General features: G+C 45.5%; 1 protein-coding gene across 1 annotated transcript; it reads left to right on the forward strand.

The window, feature by feature from the left end:
* Nucleotides 1-3,576: 3,576 nt before the first annotated feature.
* Nucleotides 3,577-25,323, forward strand: PSMD9 (proteasome 26S subunit, non-ATPase 9). The gene is made up of 6 exons (XM_059139886.1): nt 3,577-3,795; nt 7,750-7,852; nt 10,563-10,774; nt 13,294-13,395; nt 23,042-23,130; nt 23,652-25,323. Exons 1-6 carry the CDS (start codon nt 3,658-3,660, stop codon nt 23,677-23,679), a joined length of 672 nt encoding a protein of 223 aa, XP_058995869.1. The 5' UTR covers nt 3,577-3,657; the 3' UTR covers nt 23,680-25,323.
* Nucleotides 25,324-25,532: the final 209 nt, after the last annotated feature.

Genomic DNA, 25,532 nt, shown 5'->3' on the forward strand with positions numbered 1-25,532 from the left:
GGATATACCTTTGCCCCTCCAAGTCTCTTCCCTCCCTGGCCTTCTCTGTATCCTATACCCTCTTGCCCTCAGCTTATCAGAGGCTCTGGCAGGAGGCGAGAGGAGGCAAAGGAAGGGTATTTACTCCAGATGTTTGAGCAGCAGCTGTGTTCCACTGAACACCACACTCCTGCTGGGTGGCTGCACCCTCTCTGGGTCCTGAAACTCTTGTCTCCCCCTGTGCCTATAGGTCTGGGGGTGGTAACTGACCTCCAGGATTGCCGGTCCCGGAAGCTTTCTTTATCCCTGATTTGCTCCCTTAAGTTTACTCTATAAACAGGCCTTACATTAAATGTCCCTTAAATAGCCTTCTGAGGGTGCCAGCTGTATCAGTAACTGATTTAAAATTCTTCTTTTTTAAAGATTTTATTTATTTATTTGACAGACAGAGATCACAAGTAGGCAGAGAGGCAGGCAGAGAGAGAGGAAGGGAAACAGGCTCCCTGCTGAGCAGAGAGCCCAATTCGGGGCTCGATCCCAGTACCCTGAGATCATGACCTGAGCGGAAGGCAGAGGCTTTAATCCACTGAGCCACCTAGGCACCCCTCCCCATTTTATTTTTTTTTTAAACTTTATTTATGACAGAGAGAGATAGAGAGGGAACATAAGCAGGGGTAGCTGGAGAGGGAGAAGCACGCTTCCCTTAGAGCAGGGAGACTGATGCGGGGCTCGATCCTAGGACACTGGGATCATGACCTGAGCCACTCAGGTGCTCCTCAATAATGTCCTTTAAAGCTGCTGCTTTTGATTTTTAAAAATTTTAAAAATTTATTATTATTATTATTTTTAAATAATCTCTACACCCAGTGTGGGGCTGGAGCTCACGGCCCCAGGAGCAAGAGTCGTATGGTTCTCCAACTGAGCCAGCCAGGCACCCTGCTGCTTTTTGTTTTTTGAAAGACCAAATAACCAGTTAGGGATTGTGCACTGTGTTTAGTTATCACGTCTCTCTCTTTTCTTCCTATTTTTTTTTTTTTTTTAGGGAAGGTGTCCATGTTAGAAATGTTAGTTTATTTTAAAAAGGTAATTGAGGGGTTAAGCATCTGCATTTGTCTCTGGTCATGCTCTCAGGGTCCTGGGATTGAGCCCCACGTTGGGCTCCCTGCTCAGTGGGGAGTCTGGTTCTACCTATCTCTCTGCCTCTCCCCTTGCTTCAGCTCCCTCTCTCTCTCAAATAGATAAATAAAATAAAATATCGAAAAAAATAAAAAAAATAATTGAACAAAATATAGGAGGCGGAATGTAATCAATTTTACTTTTTTTTTCTGTGTAAAGATTACTTTTGTAAGTTTTTATTTTGAAAGAATTTCAAGGTTATAGGAAAGTAGCAAAGATAGTAAGGAAGAATGTTAGTATATGTTTCACTCAGAATCACCAATCATTTACACCTTATCACATTTACCTTATCATTCTCTTGTCTACAAATATATATTTGTCCTTTTTTTCTGAAGCATTTGAAAGTAAGTTGCTTTTCTTGCCCCTAAATACCACAGGTGCATTTGCTAAGGACCTCGTCTTATCTAACCACTGTACAAAGTATCAAACTTAGGAATTCCCATCACTACTACCCTATCCATATTCAATTTCCCCCAGTTGTCCCAAGAATGTCCTTTATAGGGTTTTTTCTTTTCTTTTCTTTTCTCTTTTTCTTTCTTTCTTTCTTTTAGGGGAACTGGGATTCAATCAAGGACCACACATTACATTTAATTGTTGTGTCTGTTTAGTCTTTAAGCTAGGCAATTGCCTAGCTTGTATATGTGTATTTCACAACACTGACCTTTTTTGAAGAGTTCAAGCCTGTTGTTTTGAAGAGTGTTCTTTAATTTGGATTTGTGTTTATTTACCGTGATTAGATTTAGGACAAACATGTTTGAATACTACATAGGTGATGGTGTGTCCTTTTCGGTGCAAAATGTTAGGGGGCACATGTTTAGATGTCAAGTTTCATCATTTCATTAAGCTGGACTGAAAATTTGGAAGCTTATTCTTCTGTTTGAGCAAGTTGGTTACTGAAAGGGTTTTCTCAGTTGTCAGGTGAGGACAATAATAATCCTGGTTTCGCAAGGTTGTTGGATTGATACGTGTAAGGCACTTAGAACAGTGTCTGGCACATTGTAAGTATTTGACAAATTATTATCACTGTATATTTTAAAAAGATTTTTATTTACTTATTTGACAGAGATCACAAGTAGGCAGAAAGGCAGGTGGAGGGGGGGTGGGAAGCAGGCTCCCTGCTGAGCAGAGAGCCGGATGCAGGACTCAATTCTAGGACCCTGAGATCATGACCTGAGCCGAAGGCAGAGGCTTTAACCCACCGAGGCGCCCCTATCATCATTATATTTGGAAAAATTTATAGAGGCCTTCATATGTAAGAGACACTGAGTCATAACTCAATTCTTTACCTTTTCAGCTTCTGGGGCAGCATATGACATATATGAGACATTCGATAAATATTTGTTGGCAAAATCACAGCACTGAGATATATTGCAACCATTTTATAGATGAGGAAACAGGCTCAGAGCAGCGAAGTAATTTACCTAAGGTCATGTATGTTGCAGTAAGTGGCAAGAACCAGATTTGAACCTAAGCTTGTTGGGTCTGTAAAATGGAGGATAAAGTGGGGAACCTGGCTGGCTTTGCCAGTGGAGCATGTGCCTCTTGATCTGGGGGGTTCCAAGTTCCAGCCCCACATTAGGTTTGGAAAGTACTTAAAAACAATAAAATCTTAGAGTGCCTGGGTGGCTCTGTGTGTTGAGCTTGCTCAGTGGGTTGAGCATCTGACTCTTGATATCCACTCAGGTCCTGACCCAGGATCCTGAGATACAGTCCCCTCCCTCCTCACTCCCCACCGCTCCTGGCATGCAGCATGCTTAGGATTCTCTCTCTCCCTCTGCTTCTCCCTACCTCCCGCGTGCAAGCTCTCTCTCTAAAAAATAACAGTGATATCCACAATAATTTAAAAAATACAATCTTTTTAAATTATTATTTTTTTTCAAAGATTTTATTTATTCGACAGACAGAGATCATAAGTAGGCAGAGAGGCAGGCAGAGAGAGAGGGGGAAGCAGGCTCCCTGCTGAGCAGAGAGCCAATGCGGGGCTCGGTCCCAGGACCCTGAGATCATGACCTGAGCTGAAGGCAGAGGCTTAACCCACTGAGCCACCCAGGCACCCCTACAATCTCTTTTTAAAAAAAGAGGGATAAGGCATCTGAATGTGTTTTGTTAACTCTGAGGGCTGGGTAGATGTGAGGAGCGGAGCTGGAGCGCCCGGCACGGCGCTCTGGCACAAGCATATGGTAGGCGCTCAGTAGATGTCTGCTGAAGGAACGCGGAAAGCAAATGAGTCACGGAGGGAGAGATCATCCTGTTCTAGCTGATGAGGGACCTGGAACCCCTGCCTCCCCATCCTGTTCTTCCCATGTCACCAAAGGATCTGTTCCAGCAGGGTGTGGCTTCCGGCGACCCCGCCCCCCGAAACCACACCCCTCCCTTCAACAGCGGCTCGCGGGTGGCGAGGAATTTTGGCCCGCGGGAGGAGCCGTAGCCGCAGTCTCCTCGTGCGTCCGCATCCAGGAAGCCGGGAAGCCCGGCGTTCGGGATCCCGCGCGGAGGTGCGCGATGTCGGAGGGGGAAAATAGGCCGAGCGAAGGCTCCCCGCAGGCCGGCGTGGTGACTGTCAGCGACGTCCAGGAGCTGATACGGCGCAAGGAGGAGATCGAGGCGCAGATCAAAGCCAACTATGAAGTGCTGGAGAGCGTGAGTGTGGGCTCGGGGCTCCCGGCGGCCTGCGTCTGAGCTCTCCCCCGTGGATCGCTGCCTGCCTGGGAGGCTCATAGCGGCACAACTGCGGCCCCTGTCGGCAGCAGGCAGGAGGAACCAACGGGATTAACTAAGCAATGGGTGTTGGTATTACCGCCAGCATTTATGGAGCCCTTACCGTGTGCTGGGCGCTGTTTTAATTGCTTTACATCGGTTAGCTCATTTAACCCTCGCAGCAGCCTTTTGGGGCTGAGGTCTGTCATTCCCTCCATTTTAGGGGTGAGGAAGCAGGCGTTACTTAACTTAAACCTGCCTCAGGCCACAGAGCTAATACATTTGCAGCGGTGGGGTGATAATCACCACCAGCTTCGGGGTTGAACGTGTACCAGAAGATCTGTGCTTTGCTAACCCACTTTACGTCAGAAAGTCTTACACTTTCATGTGTTTGGCAAGCACCTGGGGATCTTGTTAAAATTCAGTTTCTGATGAGGACGGGGCGTGCAGGTGCAGATGCTGTATTCCTAGCAAATTTCCTGCGATCCTGATGCTGCTGCTCTAAAGACCGAGCTCTGAGTGACGGGTTAAGGGTCATTAACATTATTGTGTATGGAGGGAACTGAGGCCTAGGGTGAGGCCAACCCTTGTCTAGGGCTCTGGTGGGCCTAGTTCCCAGGTCTGTCTGACACCAAAACTGGTAGTTTTTCCTAGGCCCATGAGTGTAAAACCACAAATCAGCTTGCAGAGGAAAAATAAGTACATCCTAGGTAGGTTGGATGAAATGCATTTTAGGTGATGGGAGTAAAATGGAAGCATCAAATGAAGGCCGGGGTACCATTTTACTGGGTGCTGGCTAAATGCCTGAGGGGCGTTGGTTTGTGTGTTATATCATGAAATCCACACAACCACCTGTGAAGTTGGTGTGTTACCCTGAGGCTCAGAAAGGGGAGGTCACTTGCTTGGAGTCACAAAATGAGATTCAGATCTCAGGCCTGTTGAATCCAGAACTTGTGTTTTCAAGCGTTCTGCTAACAATTTTCCGAACTTTATTTTATACCTCAAATAGGATGCTGTATCCATAATACATCCTGTACTGCCGTTCCCTTGGTATTTTTCTTCATGTTGATCCACTTTTTTTTTTTTTAAGATTTTATTTATTTATTTGACAGACAGAGATGACAAGTAGGCAGAGAGGCAGGCAGAGAGAGGAGGAAGCAGGCTCCCCACTGAGCAGAGAGCCCAATGTGGGGCTTGATCCCAGGACCCTGGGATCATGACCTGAGCTGAGGGCAGAGGCTTAACCTACTGAGCCTCCCAGGTGTCCCTAAATAAGTTTATCTTAAATGAAAATTTTATAACTCTACAGCATATGAAAAAACTGGGAATTTTTTCCCCTTAAATATAAGGTTAAAATGCATATCACATTGATATAATATGTTCGTTCCTTTTGACTGTTTACTGCTGGCTGAAAGCTTTAAGCTTGAAGCCCTGCTCTGTGATTTTTTTTTTTTTTTTTAAAGGAGGTAGAGCTAGAACTATAAATCTCTTAGGAAAAAGCCTGGGAGTGAATTTTTGTTACCTTGGATCAGGCAAAACCTTTTCAGATGTGATGCCAAAATCACAAGCAACGAAAGAAAAAGTAGATAAACAGACTTCATTAGAATTTAAAATGTGTGTCTCAAACCATAAGTGACTCTTAATCTCACAAAACAAACTGAGGGTTGCTCGGGGGGAGGGGGGTCAGGAAAGGAGGGTGGGGCTATGGACATTGGGGAGGGTAAGTGCTATGGTGAGTGCTGTGAAGTGTGTAAACCTGGCGATTCACAGACCTGTATCCCTGGGGATAAAAATACATTATATGTATATAAAAAATTAAAAAAAAATTTTTTTTAAATGTGTGTCTCAAAAGACACAGTCAAGAGAGGGAAAAGACAGCTCACCATGTGGGAGAGGATATTTGCAGATACCTAACAAGGGATGCAGAAAATACCAAGAACTCTTCCATCTCAATCCTATAAAGGCAGACCGCTTGATTTAAAAAATTGGCCAAAGACCTTAACAGACGCCTTGCCAAAGAAGGTCTGTAGATGGCAAGTAAACATATGGAAAGATGCTGCAGGTCATACGTCATCAGAGAAATGCAAATTAAAACAACCGTGAGGCACTACTACATAGGTGTCAGAATGGCCAGGATTCACAATTCCGACTCCAGATGTTGGTGAGAATGTGGAGGAACTTTTGATACAGTGCTGGTGGGAATGCAAAAGCAGGGCACTTTCTGGCCTAGATACTAGAAACTCTCACCATACCATCCACAATTGGGTTCCATGGTATGTACCCAGAGGAGTTGAAAATGTGTCCATACAGAAACCTTCGTGATGATCACAGCAGCTTTTTTTCACAGCTGCCAAAACTTGAAGCCACCGAGATGTCTTTAAGTCGGTGAACCGATAAGTAAATTGTGGTACCTCTAAACAATAGAATATTATTTCATGCTAAGAATAAGTGAGACGTTGGCAGGGTTGGTTTCTTCTGGGGCTCTGAGGGAGAATCTGTTCATGCCTCCGTCCTAGGTCATCCGTGGCTTACAGTTGGGGTTGGGTAACTCCAGTCTCTGCCCTTGATCACACCTTCTTCTCTGTGTTGTGGATCGATCTCTCTCTCTCTCTCTCTCTTTTTTAAAGGATTTTATTTATTTATTTGACAGAGAGAGAGAAATCACAAGTAGACAGGCAGGCAGAGAGGGAAGCAGGCTCCCCGCTGAGCAGAGAGCCCGATGCGCCCGATGCGGGGCTCGATCCCAGGACCCTGGGATCATGACCTGAGGCAAAGGCGGAGGCTTTAACCCACTGAGCCACCCAGGCGCCCCTCTCCCTCTCTTCTTTGCAAGGGCACTTGTCATTGATTAAGAGTCCACCCTAAATCCAAGATGATCTTATCTTGAGAGCCTGAATTACATCTTCAAAGATCCTTTTGTTCCCCCGCCCCAAACAAGGTCACATTTACAGGTTCTGGAGGGTTAGGACTTGGGACACATTTTTTGGGGGCCACTATTCACCCCCCTGTTGGTGTGCCTTGCACTGTGCTAAGCACGCCACAGGTCAGCTCATAATTCTCACGACAAGTGGAGAGCAAGGCGAGTGCTATTCCATTTTATAATTGAGGAAGCTGAGGCTTGGGGAGGGGAAGGTCTTAACCAAGGGCACCCAGATGGTACACGGCAGAACAGATTCAAATCAAAGTCTAACCGACTGGAAACTCTCTGCTCTCCATCACACGATGCGTTTCATTGCCTTTGTGCACCCTGCTCTGACTTACTTAGGAAAAGACTTGAAAATGTTAAATGTATTGTTTTGAAGAGGGAATACACGTCCATGGTCAAAATTCAAAAAGTCTACAAAGGGATAGAATATGAAAAGTCCCTCTTCCTTCCCTGTCCCTTAGCCGCCCAGTTCCTTTCCCCGGAGGCGGCAATTGATATCAGGGTGTCCTTCAAGGGATAAAAACCTCTTTGAAATCCCTTTGAGGTCCCTTTTTACTTTCCGAAAGAACCAAAGCCCCGCCACAGCTGGATGCTCTTTGGGGCTTTCACTCCCTTCCAACTTCCAAGGCCACCAGCCAGGTATCAGCTGCTGTAGGAAGGAGGGTTTGGAGGAGTCCAGGAGGCTGGCCTTGGGGACAAAGCTCCAAAGAGTCTTCAGTTTTATCTGTCCTGTTCTAACTTCAGAAGAGGAAAATGGATTCTTGCATTACTTGTGTTATTAAAAGTCAATAAAAAGCAATAATGCCCTGCCCAGAGGGTGGTTTCGGGAGCCTATGGGGAAAGTATGTGTCCTGGGCTGTGTGTGACATCTGTGACAGCTTTCGTTCCTGTTCCCCTGATGATGCTGCAAAGGGAAAAAGGTCTTGAGGACTTCGTACCTTTGAAATCTGAAGCATGTTTCTTCCCTCCAGCAAAAAGGCGTGGGGATGAACGAGCCGCTGGTGGACTGCGAGGACTACCCCCGGTCAGACGTGGACCTGTACCAAGTCCGAACCGCAAGGCACAACATTGCCTGTGAGTCGTGGGCGCACACAGCCCAGCCCCTGGCTGGGGGCGAGGGAGACTGAGGCACACGAGGGAAATCCCCCTCGTCCATATTCTCTGCTTCCCTCTCTGCCTCCGTCATGGGATGAACTCACTGTCCCCATCCAGGGATGGAGAACTGAGGAAATGAAGTTGCCTCTAGGGTTCGAAATTGACGGTTTCAGTGTTTATTTTGTTTTTAAGGACTTGACTTCACTGTGGAAACTTTTCCTGAAATGATGATAGAAACCCAAGTCACAAATTGCTTACAGTCCTAATCAATAATCAGTTATGTGTTAGGAAAGACGTTCACCTGGGAAGGATAGTGACCTGACTGCGGTCACTCACGCGGGAGTGTTCTGTCCCTCAGGACAGACATGTGCAGGTCGCCAGTGGGGGGCTGACCATCACATCCCAGTCTCTGCCATCCGTAGGACATGTCGTCCGTCTTTAGGGTCACCATGTCCATGTGCCAAGCAGGAAGGAAGGGAAGGAAGAAGGTAGGAAGAGCGAAAGGTCCTTTGCCAGCCAGTCCCCTCTTTTAAGGATCTGTCCTGTAGGTCCCACCTCCGCCTTATGGCACTGATTTTTGCTTTCCCTAGGCCTGCAAGACACACTGGGGAATGTACCCTGTGGTGGGCATGTCACTGTCCTAAATAAAGTCATTTATTTGTTTGTAGTTGAGGAACAAGTGAGAGTAGTGGTGAGGCAGTATATGAGTTTCTGTTTCTGCTGTAACAAATACCCACAGACTTCGTGGCTTCAGAGGTCAGGAATTTATTGTCTTAAAATAATCAGATATCCAAATGGGTATCACTGGGCGAAGATGGAAGTGTTGGCGGGTCTGTGTTCCTTCTGGAGGCTCCAGGGAAGAGCCGGTGCCTTATCTTCCTCAGCCTCTGGAGGTGTTCCATGGCTCGGAGCCCCTCCCTTCTCCAGAGCTGCACCTCCCAACCTCTGGTTGCCCAGGCACATTTTTCATGGTTTATGTGTCTGAATCTTGATTCCATCCATAGCCTGTTTTGGTATAAGGCTGAACTTCTGGAGACACAAGTAACCATAGGAGTGAGGTACATCTCAAGCTGTCGAACGTTCCTCAGAGCTGCCCTGTGATCCTAGAACAGCCTATTCTTTTTTTTTTTTTTTTTTTTTTTAAAGATTTCATTTATTTTATTTGACAGATAGACAGCGATCACAAGTAGGCAGAGAGGCAGGTGGGTGGGGGTGGGAGCAGGCTTCCTGCTGAGCAGAGAGCCCGATGTGGGGCTCAATCCCAGGACCCCGAGATCATGACCCTAGCCGAAGGCAGAGGCTTAACCCACTGAGCCACCCAGGCGCCCCCTAGAACAGCTTCTTAAAGCATCACTTTTCCTTGGAAGTTTTGGGGAAAGAAGCAACCATTTTTTGTACTGAAACAAGTAGAAGTTACATAGTAGGGAAAAACCATGTGAAGACTGAGGGAAATTTGGGGCTTTTGGATCAACCCTTAGACTCCCCAGGGCTGTGGCCTGCTTTACTTGGCATTTAGGATTCTGAGGGAAATTCGAGAAACAGAGCCTACCATGTGAGAGAGAGTGCTGACTTACTTTTTTTCCAGATGGTTCCCCTGATGTTCTAGCAGCATTTATTAAATAGCCTGTTCTTTCTCCATTAATGTGAAATGCTAGCAGTATTACATAGGAAATTTGCAGACCTATTTAGGTCTCTTAGTTTTTTATATTGTTCTGTTGATCTATCTCTTTGCTAATACCACACTTTAAAAAGATGTTTAACTGACTGAGCTATCCAGGCGCCTCTGAGCAATTCTTACTGATCCTCTTTGAAAAACTATTCTCAGAAGTTGTTTTCATTTCTTTTGTTTTTTAAAAGATTTTATTTATTCATAGAGATAGAGGCAGAGGGAGAAGCAAGCTCCCCACTGTGCAGGGAACCCGATGTGGGACTTGATCCTGGAACCCTGAGATCATGACCTGAGCTGAAAGCAGACACTTAACCATCTGAGCCACCCAGGCGCCCCTCTTGTTTTTTTTTTTTAAACTAAACTCTACATCCAACATGGGGCTCTAACTCACAACCCTAGAGATCAAGAGTCTCGTGCTTTTCCAACAGGGCCAGCCAGGCGGCCCCAGTTTGCCACATTTTGGATTAGCCATCAGTACTGCAAAAGGGGATTTTACCCCCAAATTTCTAATTTCCAGCTTTTCTCCTGTTCCTTCTCCCAGACCGAACATTGCCTGCCACATATTAGCGGATTTAGGCATCCCTTTTTCCTTCCGGGGCATTAGGAGAAAGGTGAGGTCCTTCTTATGCCCAGCTCAGGTCACTTGTTTGCGTGACCAGCACACTTGCCCCATGTGTGCATTTGTGGTGCCGGCTCTGGATTCACAGGGGCGATTTCTTGTTTCTCCGCACCTTTCCGGTCTCAGGTGAAACAGCGCTGCCTTTGGGACGTCTCCCCTGATCTAGATTGGCAGGGTCGGTCCTGGCTGGCTCAGCGGCAGTCATTGGCAGGTCTAGCAGTGACTTGTTCCTGAGCAGCTTCCCTTGCTGGACTCTGAGCGTCATCCTGGCCACATATTTGTCCTCTGCCTCTGGTCCATTGGCTAGGAGTAAGTGCTCGTTAACCCTTCCATGAACGGATGTGGGAGTCTGGTGTCCTCGGCCGTCTTCCTCGTCCCCTGATGTGGCTTTCTCCTCCCAGGCTTGCAGAACGATCACAAGGCCATCATGAAGCAGGTGGAAGAGGCCCTGCACCAGCTACACGCTCGCGACAAGGAGAAGCAGGCCCGGGACATGGCTGAGGCCCACAAGGAGGCCATGAGCCGCAGCCTGGGCCAGAGCGAGGGCCTCAGCCAGCCGCAGGCCTTCGCCAAAGTGAACAGCGTCAGCCCGGGCTCCCCAGCCAGTACCGCGGTAAGCCAGAACCCTATCCCCTAAATCCATACCCAGAGGGTACGGTGGGTCAGGTAGCCTCGGGTGGGGGTGTGGGGTGGGGGCGGACCGTGGACAGACAGACAAGGCTGTAGCCGGACTTCACCCACTTACTTAGCAAACACTGATGGAGCCCTGGGGGTCCAGCCCTGTGCTGGGGCCGGGGCTCTGGAGGGGAGTCAGCCCCTGCTGCCCACTAACCTGCTCAGGGAGAGACCCGAGACACGAGGAAGAAGGTGATAAGTATTCCCAGAAAGGGAAAGGGGCTCTCTTCTTGGGCTTACTTCAGCTGGACACCGAGTTGTACTCATGAGAAGGACAGTAGTATTACCATTTACTGAGTCCTTGCTTTGCACCAACTGTCCTGCCAAGTGAGTTCTAGATCTTACCTGGCATATTTTTAAAAAGTTTTAAACAGCTTTATTGAGAAACTGTTCACATACCATACAGTTTACCCATTTGGAGCGTAAAGTTCCGTGGCTGTTAGTGTAGTCCCAGAGCTGGGCAGCCATCACTGCCAACAGTTGGAGAACATTTTCATGATTCTGGAAGGAAACCCTATGCTGGTTAGCCATCAGCCCCCAGTCCTACCTTCCCCCAGTTCCTGGCAGCCACCAGTCTGCTTTCTGTCTCTGAATTTGCCTATTTTGGATACTTAATCTAAATGGAATCATAGGGACGCCTGGGTGGCTCAGTTGGTTAAGCAGCTGCCTTCGGCTCAGGTCATGATCCCAGCGTCCTGGGATCGAGTCCCACATCGGGCTACTTGCTCCGCAGGGAGCCTGCTTCTCCCTCTGACTCTGCCTTCCACTCTGTCTGCCTGTGCTCGCTCTCACTCTCTCTCTCTCTTACAAATAAATAAATAAAATCTTTAAAAAAAAAAAATAAATGGAATCATATATGGTCCTTTATGACTGGCTGTTCCCACTTAATATCATGCGTTCAGGGTTCATCTGTGAGAGAACATGTATCTCTGGTTCTTTCCTTTTCATGGCTGAATACTATTCCACCATGTGGATAGATACCATTGATGTTATCCACACATCAATTGATGAACATTTGGTTTCCATCTTTTGGATATGATGAGTAATGCGAGTCTGAACATCATGTTCAAGTTTTTAGGTGCCTGTGTAGTTAATATTTAATCCCATAGCTGCCTCCTGGGGTAAGTACTGATCATAACCCCATCTTACCCATGAAAAAACCCTCTAAGACCAGAAGTAACTGGTGCTAAGACATGTAGCTCCTCAGCTATGGAACTGGGTCCTAAATCCAGGTCCTGCTCACTGTCTGTAGTGATCACAGGATGGTAAGTTATACTCGAGCCTCATTTTACTTGCTGCTCTGTTCACAGCATCTAGCACAGGGCTATAGTTGGCCCATGACAGATATTTGCTGAAGGAGTGAGTGACTCGTGATCAGTGCATTCTTAGAGTGAAAGGGTCACACTAGTCCTAGGTCAGCCTTGTGCCTGTGGCTGCTTGTTTGGGGACCTCTAGGGCAAACTTTTCTGAATTCTTTTTTTTTTTTTTAAGATTTTATGTATTTTTTAACAGAGAGAGAGAGAGATAGCGAGAGAGGGAACACAAGCAGGGGGAGTGGGAGAGGGAGAAGCAGGCTTCCCGTGGAGCAGGGAACCCGATGTGGGGCTCGATCCCAGGATCTTGGGATCATGACCTGAGCCAAAGGCAGGCGCCCAATGACTGAGCCACCCAGGTGCCCCAGATGTGTCTAAATTCTGACCTCTAGGGGCATCTGGATGGTTCAGTTGTTAAGCTTCTTGAGTTGGTTCAGGTCATGATCCCAGGGTCCTGGGAGGCTGCTCAGTGGGGAGTCTGCCTCTGCCTCTGCCCTCCCTCTGCTCATGCTCTCTTTCTGGCTCACTCTCTTTAAAATAAAAATCTTAAAATTAATTAATTAATTAATTAATTCTGACCCCTGAACAAAAGAGGCTGAAGTTGGCCTGCCTCTTTTTACCCCTAACCCCAGAAAACAGCTTTTACTCCGCATTCTTTTATTTATTTATTTATTTATTTATTTATTTGACAGAGATCACAGGTAGGCGGAGAGTTAGGCAGAGACAGAGAGAGGGGGAAGCAGGCTCCCCACCGAGCAGAGGGCCCGAGGTAGGGTTTGATCCCAGGACCCCAGGATCATGACCTGAGCTGAAGGCAGAGGCTTTAACCCAGAGCCACCCAGGTACCCCTACTCCACATGCTTTACAGCCTGTACTGCCACCAGCTTTTATCAGACATTGAACAGATCTGGCCCTCTTTTACTAGATCTGTCCTAGAAGGAACCCGCAGGAGGAGGTGGCCCAGTTACCCGCCGCTGCCTCCCGTGTGAGATAGCTAAATGCCTGACCTCTTTGCTTCACACCTGCCACTCTTCCTGGTGGAAAACAAGCTCTTGGCCTGGATGTTAAATTGGACATGGAAGGGTGAAGAACACCAGAAGCACATTTGACCTCTACCCTGGTTTTCTATTTTCTCTTTCTTTAGGGTCTGCAAGTGGACGACGAGATTGTGGAGTTTGGCTCTGTGAACACCCAGAACTTCCAGTCTCTGCATAATGTTGGCAGTGTGGTGCAGCACAGTGAGGGGGTGAGTTGGAGGTCACATCTGCTCAGTAACCCTAGAATGGCCCGGGGCTAGGAATCGACAGCGGGGTCTTTGCTGCTTTCAGAGAGTGGTTGCTCAGGCACCGGGCCTTTGCACTTGCTGTTCTCTCTGCCTGGAGAGCTTTTTCTCCCTTATGTCCATCCCTCATTTTGTACAAATGACACCTGGGAGAGGCCTTTGCAGCCACCCTGTATCAGTACTCCTGCCCTGCTTCCCATCCCTGTTTCCATTGTTTCTTGGAGAGCTTTGCATTTTCACATACCTTGCTCTGCTGTATTGGTCATAGCACTCCCTTGTATGAACGGACCCCAGCTTGTCTATCCCCTGCCTTATCAGGGGACGTTTTGGTTATTTTTGATTTTATACTAACATGAACAATCGTATATCCATGTTCACATACCTCTACTTGATGTAAATACCAGAAAATAGAATTGTAGGCTCTCGGTGTATTAAACACACTTATAGTAGGTAATCCAAAAAAGTTTCACTAATTTGTACGCCCACCAACAGTATGTGAGTGCATCATATCTTCCATAGTACTCTGTATTGCTGATCTTTTAACATTTTTGTTGAAATGGCATCTTATTTTAATTTGTATTTTTCTGATTACCAGTGAGGTGGAGTATCTTTATTTTATATGTCCATTAATGTTCCTATTTTCATTTCTGTGGATTGTCTGTTTACCTTTTTTCCCATCTTTTTTTTCTTGGGTTATTTGTCTTTTTTTAAAAAAAAAATGATTGGTAGGAATTTTTTGCGTACTCCAGATACGAAACTGTGGCCTGTTTTCATGCTATATACGTTTTTCCCGTTAGCTCCTTGTTTTTTAACGTAGTTTATGGTGACTTTGATTACTTGGAAGTGTTTCGGTTTTGTTTTTTTTTTTTAAAGTTACTTAGATAACCATTTTGTTAAATTTGTTAAGATCATAAGGTCTTCCCTGCCTAAACCATACTTGAGAATTTAAGGAAATATGGGACAGGGATGAGTACATTAGAATATGATTCATGTACAGATGGTCAGTTTCAGTCCTTGAAAATACAGTAAGGTTTGGGATTCAAAATTGGTTGCAGTCAGTAGGCTTTTACATAGCATTCCCACCTGACGACCTCAGCGCATGGCTCAGTAATGTAACTTTAACAGAAGTTACCTTGGCAAAGATCTACACTTTGTCTTTTTGTTTTTTGTTTTAGATTTTATGTATTTATTTGACAGAGAGAGACAGAGCGAGAGAAGGAACACAAGCGGGGGAAATGGGAGAGGGAGAAGCAGGCTTCCTATGGAGAGCAGGGAGCCCGATGTGGGGCTCCATCCCAGGACCCTGGGATCATGACCTGAGCCGAAGGAAGACGCTTAACTGTCTTGAGCCACCCAGGTGCCCCTATTATTATTATTATTATTTTATTGTTTTTTTACTAGAGAGAGAGAGAGGCGGTAGAGGGAGAAGGAGAGGAGAGAATCTTTGGCAGCTCCCTGCCCAATGTAGAACCCGATGTGGGGCTTGATTGTACAACCCTGAGATCATAACTTGAGTCAAAATCAAGAGTCAACTGCTTAACCAACTGAGGCAGCCAGGTGCCCCAATCTTTCTTATTTTTTTTTAACAGTTTCAAGGTATAATTCACATACTGTATAGTTCCCCCATTTAAAGTGCATAGCTTGGTGCACCTGGGTGGCTCAGTCGGTGGAGTATGTGACTTTTGATCTCGGGGTTTTGAGTTTGAGCTTCACGTTGGGTGTAGAGATTACAAAAAGTGCATAACTCTATGGTTTTTAGTATATGCATAGAGCTGTGCATCCATCACCACAGTCAATCTTAGAACATTTTCACATCTTGAAAATCAGCTCCATACCCCTTAGCAGTCACTCCCCCTTCTCCCTACCCACCAACCCCTGAAGCACTAAACTTTTAGTCTCAATGGATCTGCTTATTCTGGACATTTCACTTAAGTGGGATCATATAACATGGGCTATTTTGTGATTAACTTCTTTTGCTTAGCATCGTGTTTTCAAGGTTCACCCGTGTTGTAGCAGGCGTCAGTACCATACCTTTTGTGGCCAAGGAATACCCTTTTGTGTGGACATCCATTACTCACCCATTTCATTTATCCATTCGTCAGTTGATGAGTATTGGGTTTGGTTTCACTTTATGGCTGTTGAATAATACCCCTGCGAACATTGATGTAGAAGACATTGTGCAGACATTTGTTACATATACAGCAACTTTGTATATACCTCATCTGGAATTAATTCTGTGAATGGTGTGAGGTAGGGTACCAAAAGTTTTTCTTACCCCAGATGGATAAGAGTTGTCCCCAAACCCTTAGTGAATAGTTAATACTTTACCCACTCATTTATATGGCCACCTCTGTTATATATCAAATTTTTATGAGTGGGATTCTTACTCTTTATGATCCATTGGTCTGTTTGTTCTGAACCTTTCTGGGGTTGCCTAGAACAAATTAATTTGTTCTTTATCAGCTTCTTTTTTTTTAAAGATTTTTTTTGTTGTTGTTTATTTGAGAGAGAGAGAGAGCGAGCATGAGCAGGGGGAGGGAACAGACGGAGAGGGAAAAGCAGGTTCCCTGCTGAGTGTGGAGCCCAACATGAGGCTTGACTCAGGACCTTGAGATCATGACCTGAGCCGAAGGCAGAGGCTTAACTCCCTGAGCCACCCAGGCACACGTATCAGCGTCTTTTTAACCTGTTGCCATGAAGGGTTTATTAGTTGTTTATTGGTGATGAAAAAAAAAAAAGTCACTGTAAACTTAGCAGCTTAAATTTATTATCTCTCACAGTTCCTGAGGGGTGGATGTCTAGGCGTGTTTTAGCTGGGTGGTTCTGGCCGACAGTCTCATGAGGTTGTAGTCAAGGTTAGAAAATCTGTTTCTAAGATGCCCCACTCACATGGCTGATAGCACGTCAGCTCCTCGTCGCTTGGGCCCCTCTGTAGTGCTGCTGGGGTGTCCCTACAACGTGGCCGCTGCTCCCCTCAGAGTGAGGGTCCTGGAGAACGCAGAGAGGAGGCAGCAGAGCCACATTTGACCCAGTGTCTGAAGACACACGTTATCACTTCCACATGATTCTGTTCATTAGAAGCGACTCACCCAAGTCCAGCCCACACTCAAAGGTAGGGGAATTAGCCTTTACCTCTTAAAGGAGTATCAAAGAATTTATGGGCACTTTCTAGAACCCACCACACAGGGTTTCTGTTTTCTCTCCTTGCTCAGCTACCACTTGCCGGTTTCTGTTGGCTTTTCATTCTGGTGCCTTCTCTCATCTTTGCAGTCTCCTTTCTTGTGATTTATTTGTCCTGTGGTGGTGTTCCTTCGTTACTGTCAGTTGTCCTGTCATGTTAGTGAGGGTTCTAGATGTAGCATTCTTCTGTTATGTTTACCCAGAGTCTCTCCTGCTTTCTCACTCCTTTTCCCCAGACTTTCCTAGGGTTATGGTTTTCTTACGTGTCCTGTGCACCTTGCTGCACACGCTTCTAAACTTTGCAGTTGCCTGGGCTCATTGTTATTGGTTTGTTTTGTAAATATGTCTCTTTTTCTGGAAGAGATAATACCTACACATGTTTCAGACCGAATCAAAGAACGTGTAATGAAAAATCTCTCCTCCAGAGGTAGCCACTTTGCAGCTCTGTGTTCTTCTGGGGTCGGTCTGTTCATATAGTAGCATATAGAACTATTGGCTATTTTTATTAGGGTAACTTACCTACAGCAAATTTACCCTGTATGGCGTACGGTACTGGGGATTTTGACACATGTACATAGTCTGGGAACTGCCACTGTAATGAAGATACAGAACAGTTCCATCATCCTCCCCAAAATGGCCTCATATCTGTGGTTAACCCCTCCCCCAACCCCCACCCCACAATCCGTGCCCTATAGTTGTTCCTTTTCAAGAATATAAATGGAACCACACAGTACGCGTCGCCTTTTAACTCTGGTTTCTTGCACTTGGCGGCGTACATCTGAGATCTCTTCTGTATTGTTGTGTGTTTCTGTAGTTCGTGCCTTTTTACTGCTCAGTCGTGTCCCGCTGCGTAGATGAATGCCAGATGGTTTGCCCATTTACCAGCGTGGGGACAGTTAGGTTGTTTCCAGTTTTTTGGTGATTAGTGATAACAGCTACTGGTGTTTAGTCTGCCTTTTCTTGTTAAAATTTATTACTAAACTCTTCATAGATCTATGAATCCTTTTTTTTTTTATTGAGGTATAATTGACATATAACATTATGTTAGTTACGAGGTACAGTGTAATGATTCACTATCTGTATATGTTACAGAAATGATCATCACAATAAGTCTAGTTAACATCCATTATCGTAATTAAAATGTTTTTCTTGTGATGAGAACGTTTAAGGTTTACTCTCTTAGCAACTTTCAAATAGGCAATACAATATTATTATCAGCTATCACGCAGGGCATGGCGACTATGAACCCTTTTTTACAAAAGCAGTTACTGAACATTTGTAAGTAATAGTACCTTTTCTTTCTTTTTAAAGATTTTATTTATTTATTTGACAGAGAGAGATCACAAGTAGGCAGAGAGGCAGGTGGGGGGAGGGGAAGCAGGCTCCCTGCTGAGCAGAAAGCCTGATTCGGGGCTCAATTCCAGAACCCTGAGATCATGACCTGAGCTGAAGGCAGAGACTTAACCTGCTGAGCCACCCAGGTGCCCCATTAGCACCTTTTCTCAAATGAAATTCCTTGGGGAATTCCATTATATCATACTGCTGGGGTCGGGAGACCTCACCTCCTCAAGGCCCTGGATCCTCCCGGAACCACAGTCCAACTTGAGTATCAAGAGTCCGCTTTGTGACTTTAGAAAAATGATACAAAAAACCCCCACCACATTTCTGTTTTTAGATATTTAGGTAGTTTCCAATTTTATGGAAACCTGGAAATCAGTCCTCTTGTAGACAAATCTCTGTCTTTTGGTCACTTCCCAGAGCTCAGCTTCTGCATCAAATCCATGTATTTTCAAAGGAAAAAAAAAATCTTAAATTTTAAAAAAAGTCATCTTTATTATAAACAACGCATGTTGTATTGAGCTGTAGAAAAGAATGGAGTGCTGACATGTTATAACATGGATGAGCCTTGAAAGGATTTGTGCTGAAAGAAGCCAGACCCAAAGGGCTGCGTGTTTTAGAATTTGGTTTATGTGAAGCGTCCAGAACCGTGCAGATCCGCGGAGACGGAAAGCAGGTTGGTGGTCGCCCCGGGCTGAGTGGAGCACAGAATGGGGAGTGACTGCTTTTGGCACAGGGGTCTTCTGAAAATGTTCTTCAGTCAGGTCGTGGTTATGGTTGTACAAATGTCTGAATATACTAAACCCCCCTGAATTGTATACTTCAAAATGGATTTGGTGGTATATTAATTATATCTCCCATAAATAAAAATCATGCATTTTTAGTATAAAAGCAGCAGGTAGGGCAAACGTTTTTGAAGAAAGAGGGTCTGTCCGTCCTCTAAGTCCCTTCCCTGCTCTGCTTGAGGGCTGGACGAGGTGTGGGAGCAACACAGAAAAACAGAAGGCCCTTGCCTCGGGAACCCTTTCGTGGGGGAGACAAACATTAATCAAACGTAATTATACACTCATGAGTGTCATGAAGGGAAAGTTCGAGAAGGCTGGGAGAGCAGTGATGGGTCTTAGGATCACCTTCCTGAGGACGTGACCTGTGAGTGTTAGAAGTTGATAAAGTCCTGGGGTTGCCTTGCTGGCTCGGTCGGTGGATCATGTGACTCTTGATCTTGGGGTTGTGGGTTCGAACCCCATGTTGGGTGTGGAGATTACTTAGAAAGATACAAATCTTAAAAGAAGTTGATCAAGGCCAGAGACTGGCAGAGAGATGGTCATGTCCCTGAGGTGGGAGTTCCAGAGAAGATGGTTGGAGCCCAGAACAAGGAGAAAGGGAGTAGGGAGAGAGGAGGTAGATCTGGGAAGTTGGCCAGGGCCAGACTGCGCGAGGCCTTGTGGTCCTATCAAGATTTCATTCTCTTTCCCTGAGGAGCAGTAGAGAACCATGCACACTTCCAAACTGAGGGTAACAAATGTAGGCAGCTTTGTGTCTCGGAAGGATTTCTCCAGATGCTGGGAAGACAGAGAGCTGATTGGAGGACTGACAGTTTTAGCAGCCTGGTAATATGACGCCTATCTCATGTCAAGGATGACCTCTGCGTTTCTAGCTTGTCTAGGGATATCATTTCTAGAACCAGAAGCACATCAGCTTCTCTCACACATTTCTTAAGTATGAATGAATATGCCTATAGTGATTTCTCCTTGAAAAAGGAGGCAAACAAGACCTACTGTACATAGTGTTCTGGGTCCTCCCCCCAAGATTCCCATGTGGGTATATTCCCATATTCCATTTGTTGGTCCGCCATCTTTTATGTCACCAGCCCTCCGTAGCAGACATTTAGGTTGTGTCCGATGTTTGGCCATCTCCAACAATGGGGTAGTAAACATTCTTGTTTCGTGTGAGGGTTCTGTCGGAGAGATTTCTGGAAGTGGAATTACTGGGTCAGAGGCAGTGCACATTTACAGATCTGATAGATGTTGTCAGGTGTCCTCCAGAAAGCTCGGATCAGTTCATATTTTCTCAAGCAGTGTAGGTGAGGGCTTGCTTCTCGTCATCTCTCACCTGTGCTCTTTCTTCTTCTTTGACCATCTAGGTGAAAAATGGCATCTTTCTCTTTTTTTCTTCTTATTTTGTCAGATTTCAGAAATTCCATTGCTAGATCTGCCATAATTCTAAAAATTGTGGTAAAATACACATAACATAAATTTAACACTTAGACCGTTTCTAAGTGTGCAGTTCTCTGGCATTAAGTACATCCTGTCCTGCAGCCATCTCCTCCATCCATAGGCAGAACTTTCTCAACTTTCCAGACTGAAACACTGTACCTGTTAAACACTAACTTCCCATTCTCTTCTCCCCAAGCCTCTGGAGATCACTCCTCTGTCTTCTGTCTCTGTGAATTTGCTCTCAGTGGGATTTGCATCTACCAGTGGATCAGACTCTATTTCTCCTTCTGTGGCTGGTGGATTTACTTAGCATACTGTCTTCATGGTCCATCCACATTGTCGTGTGTGTCCATGTTTCCTAAGGCTGAATGATCCGTCGTGTGCATAGACCATGTTTTGTTCATCCGCTTGTCCGTTGATGGACACTTGGTTGGCTTCCATCTCTTGACTGTTATGAGTAATGCTGCTGTGAACAGGGCTACACAAATACTTGTTCAAGTCCCCGCTTTCGATTCTTGGGGTGTATACCAGGAGGTTTAATTGCAGGATTATGTGGGGGCTTCTGGGTGGCACTGTCGGTTAGGCATCTGACTTTTGGTTTTGGCCCAGGCTGTGATCTTTGGGGTCATGAGATCAGGCCCCACTTGGGGCTCTGTGCTCAGAGCAGAGTCTGCTTGGGATTCCCTCTGCCCCTCCCCTTGCACGCTCACTCACTCTCTCAAATAAATAAGTAAATCTTTGAAAAAAAAATTGCAGGATTATGTGGTCCTTCTGTCATCAGTTTTTTTTTTTTTTATTAAGATTTTATTTATTTGACAGAGAGAGAGAGAGATCGCAAGTAGGCAGAGAGGCAGGCAGAGAGAGGGGGAAGCAGGTTCCCTGCTGAGCAGAGAGCCCGATGTGGGGCTCAATCCCAGGACCCCCAGATCATGACCCAAGCCAAAGGCAGACGCCCAACCAACTGAGCCACCCAGACGCCCCTATCATCCGTTTTTTGAGGACCAGCCATACCGTTCTCCACAGCGACTGGCCATTTTTCATTCCCCCCAGCAGGGCACAAGGGTTCCAGTCTCTCTACATCCTTACCAACTCTTGTCATTTTCTGTTTTTTGGACAGTAGTCATCCTAGTGGGTGTGTAGTGATACCTCACTGTGGTTTTGATTTGTATTTCTTCAGTGATAGTGATGTGAAACATTGTTTCATGTGCTTTTGGCTATTTGTTTATCTTTTTTCGAGAAATATCTACTTGAGTTTTTTGCTTTTTTTTTTTTTTTTAAGATTTTATTTATTTTATTTGAGATAGAAAGCATGAGTAGGAGGGCAGTGGGAGAGGAAGAGGCAGGATCCCCACTGAACAGGGAGCCCTATGTGGTGCTCGATCCCAGGACCCTGGGATCATGACCCAAGCCGAAGGCAGCCACTTAACTGACTGAGCCACCCAGGTGCCCCTAGTTTTTTGCTTATTTTTTAATTGGGTGGTTTGCTATTGTGAGTTTTAAGAGTTCTTTACATATTCTGGATTTTTTTTTTTTAATTTGACAGAGAGAGACACAGCAAGAGAAGGAATACAAGCAGGGGGAGTGGGAGAGAGAGAAGCAGGCTTCCCGCTGAGCAAGGAGCCAGATGTGGGGCTCGATCCCGGGATCCCAGGATCATGACCTGAGCTAAAGGCAGAGGCTCAATCCACTGAGCCACCCAGGTGCCCCACATATTCTGGATATTAATCCCTTATTGGATATATGATTTGCCAATATTTTCTCCCATCCTGTGAGCTACTTTTCACTCTGTTGATAGTGGCCTTTGATGCACAGAAGTTCTAGACTTTGATGCACCTTGTTGTAATTTGTTAAGTTTCCTTCATATGTATTGTTTTAATTTTTTACATCAAAGTAATACATACACATGATAAAAACAAATTAATGGTACAGAAAGACATAAAAGTGGGGGTGCCTGGGTGGCTCAGTTGGTTAAGCATCTGCCTTCAGCTCAAGTCATGATTCCAGGGTCCTGGAATTGGGCCCAGAGCCCGAGCAGGGATTCTGCTTCTCCCTCTCCCTCTGCTGTTTCCTCTCTGTTCCCCCTGCTTGTACTCTCTCGCTTGCTGTCTCTCAAATAAATAAAATCTTCAAAGAAAAAGAGGGAAAAAAAAAAAAGATATACATGTCATCTTCTTTCACTCCAAACTCCCAGTGCTTCTCTCTGCAAGTAACCATTGTTCACAGTGTTTTGGTATTTCTTCCAGAAAGCTTTGTATGCATGAAGCAATTTATATCCCCTTTTAGAAGGTATATTCAGGGGGTGCCTGGCTGGGTCAGTTGGTAGAGCATGCACTTCTTGATCTCAGGGTCAAGAGTTTGAGCCCCCCATTGGGCATGGAGCCTTCTTAAAAAAGAATTTTAAAAAAATAATAAAGAAATAAAAAACAAAAACCAAACAAAAAAGCATATATTCAAAGGGGTTCATACTTTGCTCATTTTGTTTTTACTAAAACTGCTTCGTTCACTATGGTATATTTGAATAATACCTTATCGAGGGATATTTTGAGTGTTTTCAGGTTTTGAATTTATAAACAGTCCTAGAAGGAACACTTTGTTCATATATCGTCTTGTACTTCTGCAAAATGTATCTCGTGTTCACCTTTTTAAAGATTTTTTTTGGTGGGGAGACACAATTGTCCAGGAAGACCCTACTAATTTGTGACTCATCGGCTGCCCCAAGAGTGTCACGTCCCCCACACTCTTGACAACTACGGGACTATGTTTAATACAAGCATCCCTACCACTCTGGTGTGAAAAGTCAGTATTCCGGGTTGTTAGTCTGAATCTCTTTGAATACGAAACACGTGGACTATAAAATGAGCCTCTTTTCCTTTCAGAAACCCTTGAATGTGACAGTGATCCGCAGAGGGGAGAAACACCAGCTTAGACTTGTTCCGACCCGCTGGGCAGGAAAAGGACTGCTGGGGTAAAGTATCATTTCTGCTCGCTGACGACACCCTGTCAGCTGTCACCTGAGTGCGTGTCAGCCCTAAAGCCGTGGGGAGGAGGTGGGGGGCCTCTGGGAAATGAGGATTTTCCCCAGATCGCCTGATAAGCACCTACAGCAGCAGTGAGATCACAGGTATGGTGGCAGAGGGAGCCCTGGTCACTCTGGTTCTCGCCTTACCTGGGCATTTGCTCTAAAAGAATTAAAGAGCACAGGCGAGGGGCGCCTGGGTGGCTCAGTGGGTTAAAGCCTTTGCCTTTGGCTCAGGTCGTGATCTCAGGGTCCTGGGATCGAGTCCCATATAGGGCTCTCTGCTCAGCAGGGAGCCTGCTTCCCCCTCTCTCCCTCTGCCTGCCTCTGCCTGCTTGGGATCTCTGTCAAATAAATAAATAAAATCTTAAAAAAAAAAGAGCACAGGTGAAACACTTAGGGGGCTCACTGTCTGGTCTTCTGAATGGAGCCACCAAACTTATGCTGTTCCTTTTCTTTTTTTCTTCCAGCTGCAACATTATTCCTTTGCAAAGATGATGTTCCCTGGGGAACGGTAGTAGGAAAACATCTGCCCTTGCCCTGGACATGGGTCTGGTTGGGAATTTCTTCCTTTTCTTCTCTCCCCGAAGCTTCAGGATCTGGAAGAGGCTGGAAGCCTGAACTTCTGGGTGACGGAAATGCTGTGGCCTCCCAGTGTAATCTCTTGGGTTTAAGGCCTTGTTAACTTGATTTGTGCTTGGTATCTTTTGCGAATTAGGCCGTGGCCCCTAAAGGGGAGTCCTCTGGATTGTGGGCAAGTGGGCGGGAGTTATTCTGGCGGGAGCCGATAGGACTTTATTCTTTTAGGAATTTTTTCTCCCAAATCAACAGTTTTCAGTGTAGATATGACCATGTTATCACCCCAACTGAATTTCTTTTTTTTAATTTTTATTTAAATTAAATTCAGTTAACATTTAGTGCCAACTGAATTTCTTGTGAAAACCTCTCAAACCAAAGCTTAGAATTAGAACATTCTTATAGAAAGCCGGACAGGGGTGCCTAGCTGGCTCAGTCGGTGGAGCATACAGCTCTTGATTTTGGAGTTGTAGGTTCGAGCCCCACGTTGGGTGCAGAGGTTACTTAAGAAAAATAAAATCTTGAAAAAAGAAAGAAAGTTAAACAGAACAGGGTCACCTGGCTGGCTCAGTTGGTAGAGCATGCAACTTGGGGCTCTGAGTTCAAGCCCCACATAGGGTGTAGAGCTTATTTAAAAAAAAAAAAAAAAAATTTGGGACAGAACAAATGAACAGTGGTGCTGCAGTCAAGATTTGACCAACAACACTTTAAGAACATCCGCCTTTAGGGAATGGGGTTTCACCACATACATTTGCAGTGTGGCATTGCTGCTTGGATACAGAAATTACATCCTATGGGACCACAACTGCTCCTTTGAAGAGTGGGGAAAATCAGGAGGCTCCCCAGGTAACCCACTGTGGTGTCTGCTTCCTCTCCTGTATCCCACCAGAGGGCAGCAAGCTCCCTTTGTTTCTGGAATTTAAAAAAAACAAACCTGATAATTTTTTATTTTTATTTTTTATTTTTTTTGCAAATTACCTTCTAAATTGACTTTTTATAATTGAATCTCCTGGTCATCCCCTCACATCAACAGTAGTTTGTAAACTGCTAAGGTGTGCGTGATCGCTGATGAGAACCAGCAGTGTGTGCAGATCTGACTCCTTGGAAATGTGGATTCTTTCTTCCTTTTATTTTCTTTCACATGGCAACATGGGTTTCAGTGATTCTTAGTGACCCTGTGTTTTACTTTCTCTCTTCACCTTATCACAATGTTTATTTCCCTGTTTGCTGCCCACCACTTTCTGTTTCTGAGGCGGTGTGGCCCATTCTGATGAACCATGCCTGGGTTCCTTGGGAATGGATTTGCTTGGGTTGGATACAGAAGCCAGCTTGCCCGGCAGGAGTCAGCCCTGGGGTGTGCTTCCAGCCATGGATTCTCATGCTCAATGGGAAAACCTTCCTGTTGGGTGTGTTCCTCAAAACTACATCCAGGGGCATTCCCCCCCCCACAACCCTACATGCTGTGCTTACCAGCATTTGCTGTTTAAATTGTGTGTGTTCTCTTTCCAAGTGTTTTCCAATCTTTTATAAGCCCTAGATTATAATAAATACAGCTTGTACCATCCAGTTTGTTCCTTTTTATTTTTCTTTTTTGCGATGTATGGTTATTAATCAACCAGCGTTCGGGCTTGGGGTGGGGGGTGGGGGGTGGGGGACGGAGAGAGTCATTCACATTCTCCTAAAATGAGAGCACCCGAGTTTTCTGCGGCAGTGCCTTTGGCTGGTTTCCCGCAGATCTCCCTTTAGAAACCTCAGGATGGCGGTGTGTGCCGGCT

This window comes from Mustela lutreola, chromosome 11, assembly GCF_030435805.1.
Source record: "Mustela lutreola isolate mMusLut2 chromosome 11, mMusLut2.pri, whole genome shotgun sequence".
Classification (NCBI taxonomy): domain Eukaryota; kingdom Metazoa; phylum Chordata; class Mammalia; order Carnivora; family Mustelidae; genus Mustela; species Mustela lutreola.